This window comes from Mobula birostris, chromosome 19, assembly GCF_030028105.1.
Source record: "Mobula birostris isolate sMobBir1 chromosome 19, sMobBir1.hap1, whole genome shotgun sequence".
Taxonomy (NCBI): Eukaryota; Metazoa; Chordata; class Chondrichthyes; order Myliobatiformes; family Myliobatidae; genus Mobula; species Mobula birostris.
This window is the reverse complement of record NC_092388.1, coordinates 34,634,305-34,648,435: the sequence shown is the minus strand read 5'-3', so window position 1 is coordinate 34,648,435 and position 14,131 is coordinate 34,634,305. Positions and strand designations below refer to the sequence as shown.

Genomic DNA, 14,131 nt, shown 5'->3' with positions numbered 1-14,131 from the left:
CTTGAGAACTACAAGTGACACCAATCTGACGGCATAAGATAAAAATGCAGATTATTTTATAAAGTTTTTTTTCCAGTTGCCCTTTTTGACTTTGAATACACAATAAGTGTTTTCTTTAAATATAAAAGCTACATTGTTCATGATACAAAATGGTGTAATTTATGTCAGATTATGTTTAGAAAAACTTTTAAAGTACTGCACACTCTCTACCAACAGGTGGCACTACGATATCACATTTGTTCTTTATCATAAAATAAACTAGTTCAATGAAACACTACCATCAATGACTGCATGTAATAAGTGGAGAATTGTTTGATGGGTCTGGATGTATTACTCTTAAGTTGAAACACACTGGTTTACTAGTTTGATCTTTGTTAATGATCTGTGCAGAGTCATCTAAAATAATGACATGTAATTCTACTCACAGCAATACGGGAATACATCTGCTTCAGTCCTAAAGTGCAAGCTTGTCATTAAAGCCAAAACAGTACTTAAACTTACTGACAAATGTAGGTGTAAAAACATTAAGCTTTGCAGAAAAAATATATAATTTTACATATTTGTAAATAGAGGTACAAATGAGTCTCTAAACATTATGCTCATTGACAATGGATTATTTAATATTTTCCAACAAACATTGTGCTTTACCAGTCCATTATGATCTACAATGTATATTTCATCCCAAAAGAATGCACTGTATTTATGCTATTACTTTTAGCCTCCTTTGGAAAAGCAGTCCTGAACCAGTTCCATTGTGGCTGCACTGGGGGAAGGAGATGAATGAGAGACTTCATTTAAAATTTCACAAAATGAATGGAAAATATAGTACAGTAATATTATGATCCGGTCCCATACAAGTAAGCAATTTTCAACTGAATTGCACAAGACCTTGGACAGAATGCTTGCATTTAATTCCAAGGAATTCATAAAATATTCAAAATACATTTTTTTTTGTAAAATCTTACAAATGGGAAGAGAGGTTGGTTTAGCTAACTATGTATCTTTCCTCTGAGGTTGGGTGAGATGAGAACTAGAGATCATCGGTTAAAGGTGAAATGTTTAAGGGGAGCATGTGGGAGAACAACTTCATTCAGAGAGTGGTGAGAGTGTGGAATGAGCCGCCAGTGGATGAGGGTTTGATTTCAGCAAGGATGAGAGGGATATGGAGGCATATAGTCCATGTGCAGGCAGAATAATACTTCAGTTAGAAGTAGATGAGTTGAAGGGCCTGTTTCTGTGCTGTGGTGTTCTCTGACTCTGATATAATAATTTGAAGCAAATCAGTAATTATTACATATTTCAACCTGGACAAGGATGATATTGATGCAGGAACCAAAAGTGAGTAACTGGAAGTTAAGGAATAAGATCTGTTCAGCAACAACCTAACACCACAGTTCTGGTACCTAGTCAACTATTGCAATCTTGACAGAATATTATACTATATTCAAGCTTGGAATCAGTGTGTCAAGACTCCCTTCAACTTCAAAAGTCAATTGGACAGGTTCATGAATTGTAAAAGGTCAGAGGAATGTAGGTCACAGTATGTAGCAGTTAACACTGCACTATTACAGCTCGGGGGAACAGAGTTAAGATTTCAGTTCCGACCCCACTGGAAGGAGTTTGTTCATCCACCCTGTGGAATGCATGGGTTTTCTCCAGGTGCTCCAGTTCTCTCCCACAGTCCAAAGAAATACCATTTAGTAGGTTAATCAGTCGTTATAAAATAGCTTGTAATTAGGTTAGGGCTAAATCAAGGGTTGCCGGGAGGCGCAGCTTGAAGGGCCAATTCCGCACTGTATCTCTAAGTAAATAAATACAATCAAATGGAATTAACTATCTGGGCTGGCATGGAACAGTTGGGTCAAGGGGCTCCATTTCCTTGCTGTAAAACTTTGAGTCTTATGTGAAATTGCAACAGAGAAAACCCAAGCTAATTTTTTTCATCCAATGTTTAATAAAAGCAATGTTCAGAAAGTTTGTGAGCAACGAAAACTTAAATGTGTAAGTTCAATCATGTTTAGACTGATCTTTGAAGTTGACAATTTGTCATGAGGTTGGCAAGCCATGAATAAATATGGTCACTTTTGGCTGGAAAGTAGTTTTGTAGGATGAATGCTATGTAAACATTCATCATTCATTTAATTTCCCAGTAACAATCATTGGCAATGTACTACCTGGTTGATCTTTCATACAATGACAGATAAATGTTTCACAAAAAAAAAACTGGCAAAATCCCTTGTGTAGTTAGTTGTCGAAAAATATTCCAAAGTGTGAGTCAAGACAACTGCTACAAAGTTCAGCATTGTTCTAGTTGTTACGTTTTACAATAAAATTAGCAATGGAAAGGCATTAATTTCATATAATTCATTCCTGAATATTTGCTATTAGAAAACAAATATCAGGGCTGGTGGAAAAATCAAAAGCCCCAAGTACAAAAAGTATGACAAGAATACAACAGAAGAGACAAAAATGTCTGACAGCCAAAGATTTTTCTCAGCTTTTAATTCATGTTTCAACCAGATAAAGTATTTGGGTACTTTTGAGACAAATAACATGCGAGAATGTAAACATCTACGCATCAGTTCTTCTTATCCTTCTGCATGTCCTTGAAGTGACATCTGTAATGTGAATCTGAGATTCAAGTCACTGTATTGCCATTGTGGAACAGAAGATCAACTCAAAGATTACTCTATTGATTTGCGTTTAGAGCTGAAAGTGGTAATCCATCGTTTAACGGGTTATATATACTGAGATAAGTACTTAATTTGCCACCCATGCATCAAATAGACATAACAGCAATGTATCAATGTATAAAACCTTTATTAGACCTGTGCGTGCCCATCAAGGCTACTGAAAGCCAGGGAGCCCTCTCCTTTGAGCTAGTCCCCGCTTCTGCTTCACACAAAGCTTCACTGCTGAACTTGACAAGGAGAAGGTAGTAGAAACAGGAAGTGTTTGCCAAAACTGTGGAAAAAGTTGGGTGTAACGGTTTGAACAGTAGTGTTGTTGAATAACTAGTTACTCATGGTTCACATTTAGTCTGTGCCAGACACCATGGGGTGAAGGTTGCAATGACTGTACATATTGTTGAACCCAACTGTCTCAAGGGGTCTTTTATGGTGGTTCATTGGCATATTTTCACTTCACAGAAGGTATGCCACATGCTATGCTTAGCAGGTGACTGAAACTAAAATGTAGAAACTTCAGAATTTTACTTGGTTTGGCCATAGCTTTTACCACTGGAACTGTTCAGCTACATAGTGTGTCTTCCAGTTCCTGAACATTTTTCCCATCTTGCAAATATCACATTGTCAACAGAGGCAAATTGGGATGGATGAGGGCAGCTTTCTCACAGCCCATATTTTAAACTGAATATCAAATCAGCAAACATCAGAAGGCTGCTTGGTTAACTTTCTGAACTTTCCCTGAATAAGTATCTCAACTGATGAGGAAGTTGTCTAGGTGAAATTATAAAAGAATTCAATCAAATGAGAAAGGAATGGTAATGCAAAAATCATGGCCAAGAATTAGCAGAAAAGTATATTTCAGAATGAAATGGGGAGAAGTTTAAAGTTCCTAGGTGTCAATATCTCAGAGGATCTATCCTGGGCTAAACGTATTGGTGCAAGTTACAAAGTCAGCACGCCAGCAACTATACTTCATTAGGAGTTTAAGGAGATTTGATATGTCACTAAAGAGTAGTAAATTTCTGCAGATATACCACTGAGAGGACTCTAACTGGTTGCATGATTATCTGGCATAGAGACACCATACACAGGATTGGAAGCAGCTGCAGAGCACTATAGACTCAACCAACTCCATCATGGGCACCAGCCCTCCTATCTCTGAGGACATCCTCAAAAGGCAATGCCTCAAGAATGTGGGTCTTCTCATTACTACCATCAGGGTCGAGGTTCAAAAGCCTGAAGATGCATACTCAATGTTTTAGGTACAGCTTTTTTTCCTTACACCATCAGATTTCTAACAGTCCATAAACCCATGAACACTACCCTCACTATTTTAGCACAATTTATTTCTTCTAATATTCTTATCGTAACATAATATTTTGTATGTATTGCACTGGACTGCTGCCACGAAACAACAAACTTCAGAACGTATGTCAATGATAACAACCCTGTTTCTGAGTCTGAGAATTATTTTAAGTACTACATGAATTAGTGTAGTGGAATAACAGTTAAACAGAGGTTTTGAAAGGATAGGAGCCATCTTAGAATGGGAGGAATTATTTTTAAATTACATTGTTAGGATTAACTTCTTAGTGATCTTTGTGACGACAAAAATTGGTGGTATTGGTGCATCATTGTGAATTAACCACTGGATGTACTGCACATGGCTTTTGTGAAATTGCTGATTCATTACAAATTGTGATTCAAGTTTGGAGTAATTGCCCAAGGACAAAAAGATACTGAAACTTAACAAACAACAGTATACTGCAAATGCTTGAAATTTGTATTAAAACAGAAAATGTTGAACATACTCAACCAGGCAGACAGGATTTCTGATGAGAGAAACAAAGCCAATGTTTCAGGTTTTTGAAATGTATTACCTCAGTGTCTTTTTTTCTGCAGCCTAAGGCAAGTATATTAAGAGAGACTCTTTGAAGAGTTTGTTCAAAAATAACTGATATTATTACAAATAATTTTCTTCAACATTTGCTGTTTACTGGAGGGGAGGTTTGGTCAAGCTGTATACTGTACTCATAAATCAGAATATATTCTACAAAGAGTAAAAATTATTTTAAAGACAGCCATCCCAGTTAAGTGCAAGTATATTTGACAATTGCGTGTATAACCACTGTGGAGTGATTGTGGGTGGTTTGCACTTGTGTTTATTTTTCTGAACTTTTTTTTATTGGTCATGCAGTCCACTATTTGATGCAATTACTTGTTTATGTGATTACAATTGGTGGAATGTCTAGTTCTGTAATACAGAAGATTTTTAGAGACTCTAGACTCATAATGAAAACACAAGATGAAACCATTATTTTTTTTCCATGATAGTTATGCTGTAACAACTCAGATTTTTCAGAGGGTAATAGCAATTTATAATGTACAAACATTCTGAAGCAAAGAACAATTATTGATTCAAGGATTTTGTGCCTATTCTTAGTGTTCAAATACATGATCATAATGTTCAAAAGGGTTAGGTGTCAGCAAATCTAATAAGAAAATTTTTGTATACCCTAATCATAAAACTGTTCTCAAATGGTTACTTACAACTTTAAATTTTAAAAATATCCATTAATACTTCTGAGTTTCAGAGAAACAGGCAAACAGGTTTAAAAGCCAATCTTATATGTCGAAGGAGTTAACAAAAATACTCCAAACAAAACATACTGTATGTTTAGGAAAAACATATTCTATGTTGCTAAAAATGTATTTGCGATACTCTTCTAGGTGAATTTAATTAAGGTATTTTGTGCCCTAACTTTATGATCAGCCTGGGACTTGAAAAGGCATTGATCAGGCCACATCTGGAGTACTTTGAGCAGTTTTGGGCCCTATATCTAAGAATAGACGTACTGGCATTGGAGAGCGTCCAAAGGAAGATTACGAGAATGATCATGAAATGAAAGGGTTAATGTATGAGGAGCATTCGATGGCCCTGGTGATGTACTCGCTGGAGTATAGAAGAATGAGGGGGAATCTCATTAAAACCTACCAAATAATGAAAAGCGAGGTGGAGTGTACGTGGAGAGAATATTTCCAGGACGAGTCTACGACCAGATGGCACAGCCTCAGTATAGAAGCATGTGCCTTTAAAACAGAGAAGAGGAGGAATTTCTTTAACTGGGGCCGGTGAACCTATAGAATTCATTGTCATAGATGGTTGTGGAGGTCAAACCATTGGGTATATTTAAAGCAGAGGTTGACAGGGTCTTGATTAGTAAGGGCGTCAAAGGTTTGAGAAGGCAGGAGAATGGTGTTGAGAGGGAAAATAAATTAGCCATGATCGAGTGGTAGAACAGACTAAAAAGGCCAAATGGCTTATTTCTGTTCTTACGTCTTATGGTCTAAATCCATGTTTAATATGCAATTTTAATATATTATGTAGTTCAAAAAAAATTTGTATACCTTGTCTGCATTTTAAGGAACAAATTAAATTTGGTTTCAAGCATACTGTTTTGATGTTCCCTGAAGGGTTTGGTCTACATTTCACTGTTGCTTTGATAAAGATAAAATAATTTGCATAGGAAATAGCCCAGGAAGCAAGGTCCAACGCCAACATATATTTTGCTGATTAAAATGCAAGGTGGTGGTGTATACTGCCATTAGTCTATATTTAAAGAGTAGCACAGAGTCATCTAAATTCGTAAGTTTTTTTAGGCAACTGAATTATGCAATTAAGACAATTCAGATTTAATCCCTTGGTGAGTAATAGAAGAATTCTAAAAGCTTGACATGACATTTGTTCCTATTGAGGCAGTACTTTCTTCATTTGTACCAGATTAATATAATGTAAACAATATCTTAAATAACTTAAGGCTCTGATATCCTTTCACACAAAATAATCTGCAGATGCTGGGGTCAAAACAACACGCACAACACACTGGAGGAACTCAGCAGGTGGGGCAGCATCCGTGGAAACGTCGACTCATCGTTTCCACGGATGCTGCCCGACCTGCTGAGTTCCTCCAGCGTGTTCTGATATCCTTTCACTTCTTCATCATTTAAGGCATTTATAATTCCATAAAAAAAAAACACGAGTTAAGATGGATTTATATGACAGTATGGGGGAAAAAGGTACAGGAAGGAATGACTCCAAAAAGATGGTCATAAATATTCCAAAATATAAATATATTGGGCAACTGGCAAGTGCTAGATCTTGGCAAAGCTTGTAAATACCGTTTTAGAAGTGCCAGAAAGAAAAAGTTAAAATTTACCACAGCAAAAATGTTGATTTTAAAACATTGAAAATGGATCAGCTGTTAGATAAAATCCTAAAACACTGCAGGGAAAAAACAGCTCTTGTTGGTATTGTACACTTCTCTTAACTCCTTCAAGTCTAATTATTCTTTACAATTGAGATTCCAGATGTAGGACTAGGATGTTCAACAAGGAACTAATGAACTCCTAGTTTAACTGGCTCTAAACCAGCAGTCAATTAAGTTTCTGAAAGTTCAACATGAAGGCATTCTGTTCTGCTTTATTTTATCCGGTCAGGAGTAAAATCAGTGAGGTGACAGATGAACTGGATTTAGCGTAGGACAGAATAAAAGCAGCAGGAATTTAGATAAGTTAGGATTTCTGTAGAACAGATGTTGTTGCATTGGAGCAACAAATTAAATCCAGAGGTAGCAAAAGAGTGAATAAGCTTTTCAGTAGCAAAATACTTTTGCAGCAATATTTTTGAGATGGGCAAAATATGCTGCTAAGTTAAATGGGGAGCTTCAAAGTTCAGGTTTGAAAAAAGAATAGACTCTGGCAAGTAATTGGTCAGGCCAAAAGAATGCAAAGAATGGAGAGTCTCTGCAGGTAGCAAAGTAAAATTGTATTGATATTTCTAACATACAACTGAAAGAAATTGGCCATGTCTTTTAGATGATTGTGCTTATATGTAGCAGTAAAATGGGGAAAAGGACATTTAAGTACTTAGATTGCGAAGCTGCAACTGGAGCATTATCAACTCTAGACAGACTTACAGTCCTAAAAACAGAAGGTATCCATTGAGAAAATGCATTCATAGAGTAATCTCAAATAATTCTAGAGATGAATTGCTAGAACTTGGTTTTGGAGATCACTTTCATAACATAACCGTATATCCTGACCTAAAACTTTATAAAGTCTGCTCACAATATTGCTGTTCTATATGTTGTATCTACAACAGCGCAAGACTCACTGAAATACCCATAACATAAATTCCATTGTATTTAAATTCAGAGTACAAACACTGTTCACCTTAAATTGAATAAGCTTTCATTTCCTGCAAAATTATCTGATTTTCTTTTTCATTAGTATAATATGTTATAAACAGATAGATGCACGAGTCCTGATGAAGAGTCATGGCCCAAAACATCAACTGCTTATTCCTCTCCCTGGATGCTGCCAGTTTTGCCGAGTTCCTCTAGCATTTAGTGTGTGCTGCTCAAGATTTATAGCATTTTCAGAATCTTGTGTTTCTGAATCACATACCTGATACCTGCTACCCGCCATGGTGCAGCAAAACCTAAGTGGCAAATAGGTGAATTAAAGGACTTTGGGTCAGTATAATCAAAGATAGTAACTTTTAAAGCTTCATCATCAGCTTCTCTTACTGGTGGACATGTAATATTTTAGTGACTATTTATATAAATATGTACTTTATATATGAAGTAAAATTATGACTCGTCACATGGCAACTTTACTACACTCAATATAGAACTGGAACTGCATCTGCAGGTCATGAATATTATCATCACAACCTCAAATCCATTAAATAGAGAGCAGGGAGTCTTTAACAATATTTTTAAGTGTAACCCTCTTCCCCACAACAACTATTCAGCTTTCAGGGATGGTAAAGCTTCCCCAAATTCCCAACAGTCCAACTCCCAAAGGCAGCGGGTGTGATGGGGGGTGGGGGGGGTAGTTCAGCTAACCATTTGCTTATTGGAAATAGTGAGAGTGAGATTTAACTAAAGCCATGCTTTCGTGATTTTTGCGTGAAAGGCTCAATCAAAACCTTTCTCTCCCCCAACTCAGGAAGAAGATCCCAATTATATTCCCATATTCCCATTTCTATCCATCCCTCCCTCCCTGACAATAGACTCAAATGATTTAGCTATGGCCTATCAATTATATGTACACAGGTCAACTAGTTATTCACCAGTTTGCCAAATCAGGGATGACAGAAATCTTTAAAAAAGTCAAGTCAAGTCACTTCTCTCAGGACAAACCTCAAGTATATTTCAGTTCTATGACACTTTTCAATTGATAAGTCAGAATCTTGTCCAACCTCAAGAGTTAACTCTTGATCAGCATGTCTACAAGCCTCTCTTTATCCCAACCACTGGAAACTTCATCTTGGACCCATAAACCAAAGTAAGGACTAATAGGAAAAACTGGCATTGCCATTTTGCAACATAGCACATTTTTCCCATTCCTTGATTTATACCTCCTTTTCTTCCTTCCTTCCTGGTTCCACATACATCCTGCTTCACTCTTTTTTATTCTTTCCCTTGCCTTCTGCCTGTTTTCCTATTGCCTCTGTAATCCCCTTCTATCTCTCCACTTTCACTGGATCCATGCCCGCATGCTCAATTCATTCCTCCCTTGCCCAACCCCCTCCGCTGACACCATCTCTGCTTTCATCCCACCTTCACTTCCTTTCTCCTTCCCACAATCACCTTTAATGACCTAGTCTTCCATAAATTGTGGTTAGGACAGCATCTACTTGAAATCAAAATGATGACTTATCAAACACAATTGAATTAATTTAATAAACGAAGGAAAAGGAAAAAAAGACATAGAGAAACTGGCAAAGCTAAAGATTGTGTTCATATTTCTAAATCCAAAAGCCATATATTAAAATGAAAAAAAAATCCACCACAAATGAAATAAATGTTACTAATCATGTCTATTTTCTGTTATAATAGTATTAAATTATCCTTAGATAAAAAAAGTTTCAATTCATTTTTCTCCTGAACTAGAAGGCCTTCCGCTGATCAGGATTAACCATGGATATTGCATCCTAGCTGTCGACTTTTGAATTGCAAGCCAGGGCAGTACACCATATGGACAGGAAGCTATTGCTCATGTAAGCAGGTTCCCCCTCTCCATGTAGATGTTGAATACAAAGGGATGCCAGAGACTGATACAGTTTGGCACCAGCAGAGTCGCAGGAGTTGCCAGTCAGCGCTGGGCTCAACGTAGGACTGTGTCAGGGACTCTAGCTCTGGAGTTTTCCTCGGGGCTTATTCCCGAAGCCTTCGCCATGAATTGGTATAGCTGCAAGCCAGCGAAGGTTTGAGATCAGTTTTCCATCTCCTAACTGCCAATCACTGCAAATGATCTGCTAATCGTGACTAACAAGCTCCATCTGCCCAAAGTGACTGGGTTTAAAGTGCCAGTAACCTACCTTTGTCCCTTCTGCTGTAGTAGAAAGCATTCTGCCAGGCTTAGTAACTAAGCTACATGTAACGGCCAGGAGCAGAACTTGGTTGTCAGAGGCTTTTTGAGATGCATGCCATTGTGAGCATCTAATAGGTAGTGGGAGCTTATCCTCACCACCTATACCACCATCCCCACCGGCTATAATAACCTTAAGGAACCTCTAGTGAATATCATCGCAATATTTCTGTTCCCCTCACTCCAAATGCAAAAGCCACTCAAATCTTTTATACTAGGAGGATGGGATGCTGACATTCAGTCAGACAGAAACCACCAAGAAACCTTCATATTCCTCCTTCGCCAGACCATCTGCTCTTCAACAAGACTGCATAAATAAAAAAAGTAAAGATTTGGAATACTAACTTTCTTTTGTACATTTGCTGTAAACTAAGTTATTTTCATTAAGTAACTTTGATCAAAAATCTGTTAATGACAGAATTCATTACCCACTTGTCTATGTCTATCCCAAGAGGATTTGCTGGACGTAGAGATAAGGGAGAAATTCCTTTATTCCTATCAGTCCGCATATCATAATAGTTCATTTCTTCAACCCAAACAGCTGACTGATCTAGGATACCTGGAGGAAAACAAACACCATGTAAGTATTTAAGACAAAATTAAAGTAAATGTTTTCTAACAGTTACTATCAATGGAAATTCTTCATTGTTGCTTGTGCATTTTTTAAGCCAAATATTACAAATGCTTGGATAAATTGAAGGCGCCTAGTATGAACACAGTTTCAGCATAGATCATTCTCTGGCACCACAACAAGATTTTTTTTTAAAAGAATTAACAAACAGAAGAGCAAAAATAGCATTTTTATCCATCAGAACAGTCATAGGGTTGACTGGAATCCCTTACCATACATTCCAAGCTTCTTGTAGTTTTCAAATACAAACACAAAATGCTGGAAACACTCAAGAGATCAGGCAGCGCCTGTGGAAATGCCTTGGGTCAATTATCCAACTATTAGATCCTAACAGAATACCGAGAAGAGTTCATATTATCTGCAATGATAACTTAAGCAGAACTTTCAGAAGATGCAGCAGATATTTACTAGAATGATACCAAGGACTATAGGTCTTTCATTAGACCAATATTTGTCAAAAGGGGCTTTGATAGAGCCATTCAAAATCAAATGATTTTGATTAAGAAATAGGTGTTCCTAGTGGCAGAAGGGTTTACAATGATAAAGAGAGCATCAGGGTGGTATGCCAATTAAAAGCTTAAAAATATGCAGATGCTGGACATTTGAATTAAAAACAATAGAAACAAATTAACATTTCACATCAAAGAAAAGTGAGAATTTAAATTAAAGTTACAGAGGGTGGGAAAGGTACAGAATATGGGGAATATCCCTGATAGGTTAAGACCAAGGATACCCAGGTGATTAATTTTGCCAGAAATATCTGGTTAACATTATAAAGTAACTTTAACTCTCAATCCCAATTTGACTCTCAATGCCAATCTGATTGATATTCAATGGCTTTAAACACAGTTCCAGCACTGGGGAACAGCATATTACCTTCCATGTACTGTATGTTGCTTCTTTTGGGATTCAATATCAAAGTCAACAATCATAGGCAATTTGAAAAAGGATCCAGTGCATTCCTGACATTTATGACAAATAAACTCTTCATGGTCTTCCAGTCGGGTACAGATATCGATTAAAGCCGACGTTTTGATGACAAACCCTGCCATCTTCTTCAGGGATGATCTAATCTTCTGGTCATTTCCAGCACTCTGTCAACTTGCATCGTTTGTCTCCCCATATGATGCTTGATCTACTCAGCACTTCCAGCATTCTGCATTTTCTACCATCTACAAGCAGTTCTGTCTTCACTCTCCTTTACGTTACAGATCTCAAGTTCAGCAACACAGTTGACCTGCATTTCGCAGCTTTACCAAGTCCCTTTGTGTTTTCTCTCTTTCTCTGTGCACACACAAGCACACACTCACACCACTCCCCCCCCCCCACCCCGCACTGTAGAGTGTTTAATTCTCACAGCTGTCTGTAACTGGTGAGTATTTTCTCCTTGTTAGTTTATTCCACATGCTTCGGTTTCCTCCCACAATCCAAAGACATCCAAGATAGGGCTAGTAAATTATGGGCATCCTACGTTAGTACCAGAGGCATGCTTCCCCCAGCACATCCTCAGACTGTGTTGTTTGTTGATGTAAATCGACGTATTTCATTATATGCTCTGATGTTTTGCTCTACATGTGATAGATAGAGCTAATCTTTGATTATTTTGAAATGCGAAGAAAAAGCATTTCAGGACCTTTGAGCCTTTAAAATAAATTAATGCATTGCATTTAAAAGTGCATGATATGCAAATTTTATATTAAGTTTGTAAACTTCAACCTTTATTGTTCTCTTTAAAAAATGCTGGGGTAAAAGATGTCCTTTTTACTTCTTCATTCTGGGAATTCTTTGATATGATTATTCAAGCAATTTAATGGCATCATTCATGTGAGAAACCAAAGCCCTTCAAAGTGGAATCCGACAGCAAGCGATGCAAGGATTGCAGTCTTCATGTCACACTAAATTATTGTGGGGAGGCAGTATAGCCCAGGCTACTGGGGTTATAAATAACATTAAAACAAAACAGAACAACAAAATGAAACCTTGTACTCAATCAAAACTGTATATCTAATAATTAAGTGAGCATTTACATTCTCTAGTTACTCATTCCTTCCGTAAGTTGATGCCTTGCATGATGTGGCACAACCTCACAAGCAGCAATCACTTTTTAAGCATCTTACTAAGCAGTTGTTTTATACCCATGAGCTTGTGCAAGTATTAATCTCGAGCCCAAACCATTAGAGGAAACTCCAACAAATGTTGCATTATTAAATTCATGCTAATTCTATTGCTCAGCCTTCAATACAGATCTTTTTTTCATGAATAATATCTTCCTGCAGGAACATAATTAATACGCCACTATTTGAAATCCCCTTTTATGATATTCAAAGAAATTGATTTGGAAAATAATTCAGTTTCATATCTACAGTAAGTCCGTTTAACCGTTGGATACAATAGTGTCATTTCTGTTGAAACCCAGAGTAGATCAAGGTTATTTGATAAGACTTATAATTCAGTATAACTGTATATAACAGCAGAAAGGAAAAGGCCAAATTGACCATTGTGGAATGACCTTTCTACATTTACTTTGAAAACCCTTAAATCAGAAAGGAGGTTTAATGTTATATGTTGAAAAGAATGCAAATGAGAAACCAAAACAATACTATACTCAATGGATGAAAATCCGAACTGCCAGATTTCAAGAACAAAGACCTTAATGGTTTATTTTTATTTTTAATTACATCACTCTTGATATTTCCTGAGAACAGCAAAAAAACGAGAAAAAGCCAGAAATGCCAGACAGCATCTTCACTTACAAGCAGAAGGCATATACAGCTCAGGAACTGAGGAATGTCAAGAATAGAAGGTGGCTACTCAGCCTCCTGGACAAACTTTTGCAACTAGATCTCAGTGTATCTACATCTCAGCATTTTCTGGCCTTACATCCTGTTGATATTCTTACTGAAGGCAGTAATCAATTTATGTCATGAAAGTTTCCTATCTCCCAACATCTGGAGCTCTTCGGGCAAAAATTCCACATTTTTGAAAACATTTCTTAATTTCATTCTGAGTAGCTTAATTAAAATCTTATTCATTCGTACATGTTCTTAATTACCTTTGAGAGAAATAAAATCTTCCACCATATCTATTCTAAATAACTCTAATATCTTATGCCATCTTTTTTTTTTAAATTCAGTGCATGCTTTGTACAGAAATCTTTTCACTTCATTTGATGTTGCTATAGTATCATTCTGCTGAACCTGCTTAGCACCTCGCCAAGGACTGAACAACTTTCTCTTGTGTCAGTATGCAAATCAACATGTACAATCTCAGATGGCGCCTGACTAAAGCTTTATAACATCTACAGCAGGTTTCTATCCTTTGCATATTGTCCCATTTCAGTTAACTATTCAGAAAATACACAAAAATCCATTTTAGT

General features: G+C 36.9%; 1 protein-coding gene across 8 annotated transcripts in view; it reads right to left on the bottom strand.

Annotated features, from left to right (window-relative positions):
• The window catches only part of exoc2 (exocyst complex component 2), a 265,236-nt gene that overhangs the window by 169,415 nt on the left and 81,690 nt on the right, over window positions 1-14,131 (bottom strand). For all 8 annotated transcript variants that reach the window (XM_072283403.1, XM_072283402.1, XM_072283405.1 and 5 more), the window contains one exon: window positions 10,557-10,683. In XM_072283403.1, coding sequence (XP_072139504.1) covers window positions 10,557-10,683 — 127 coding nt within the window. The remainder of the gene's footprint in view (window positions 1-10,556; window positions 10,684-14,131) is intronic.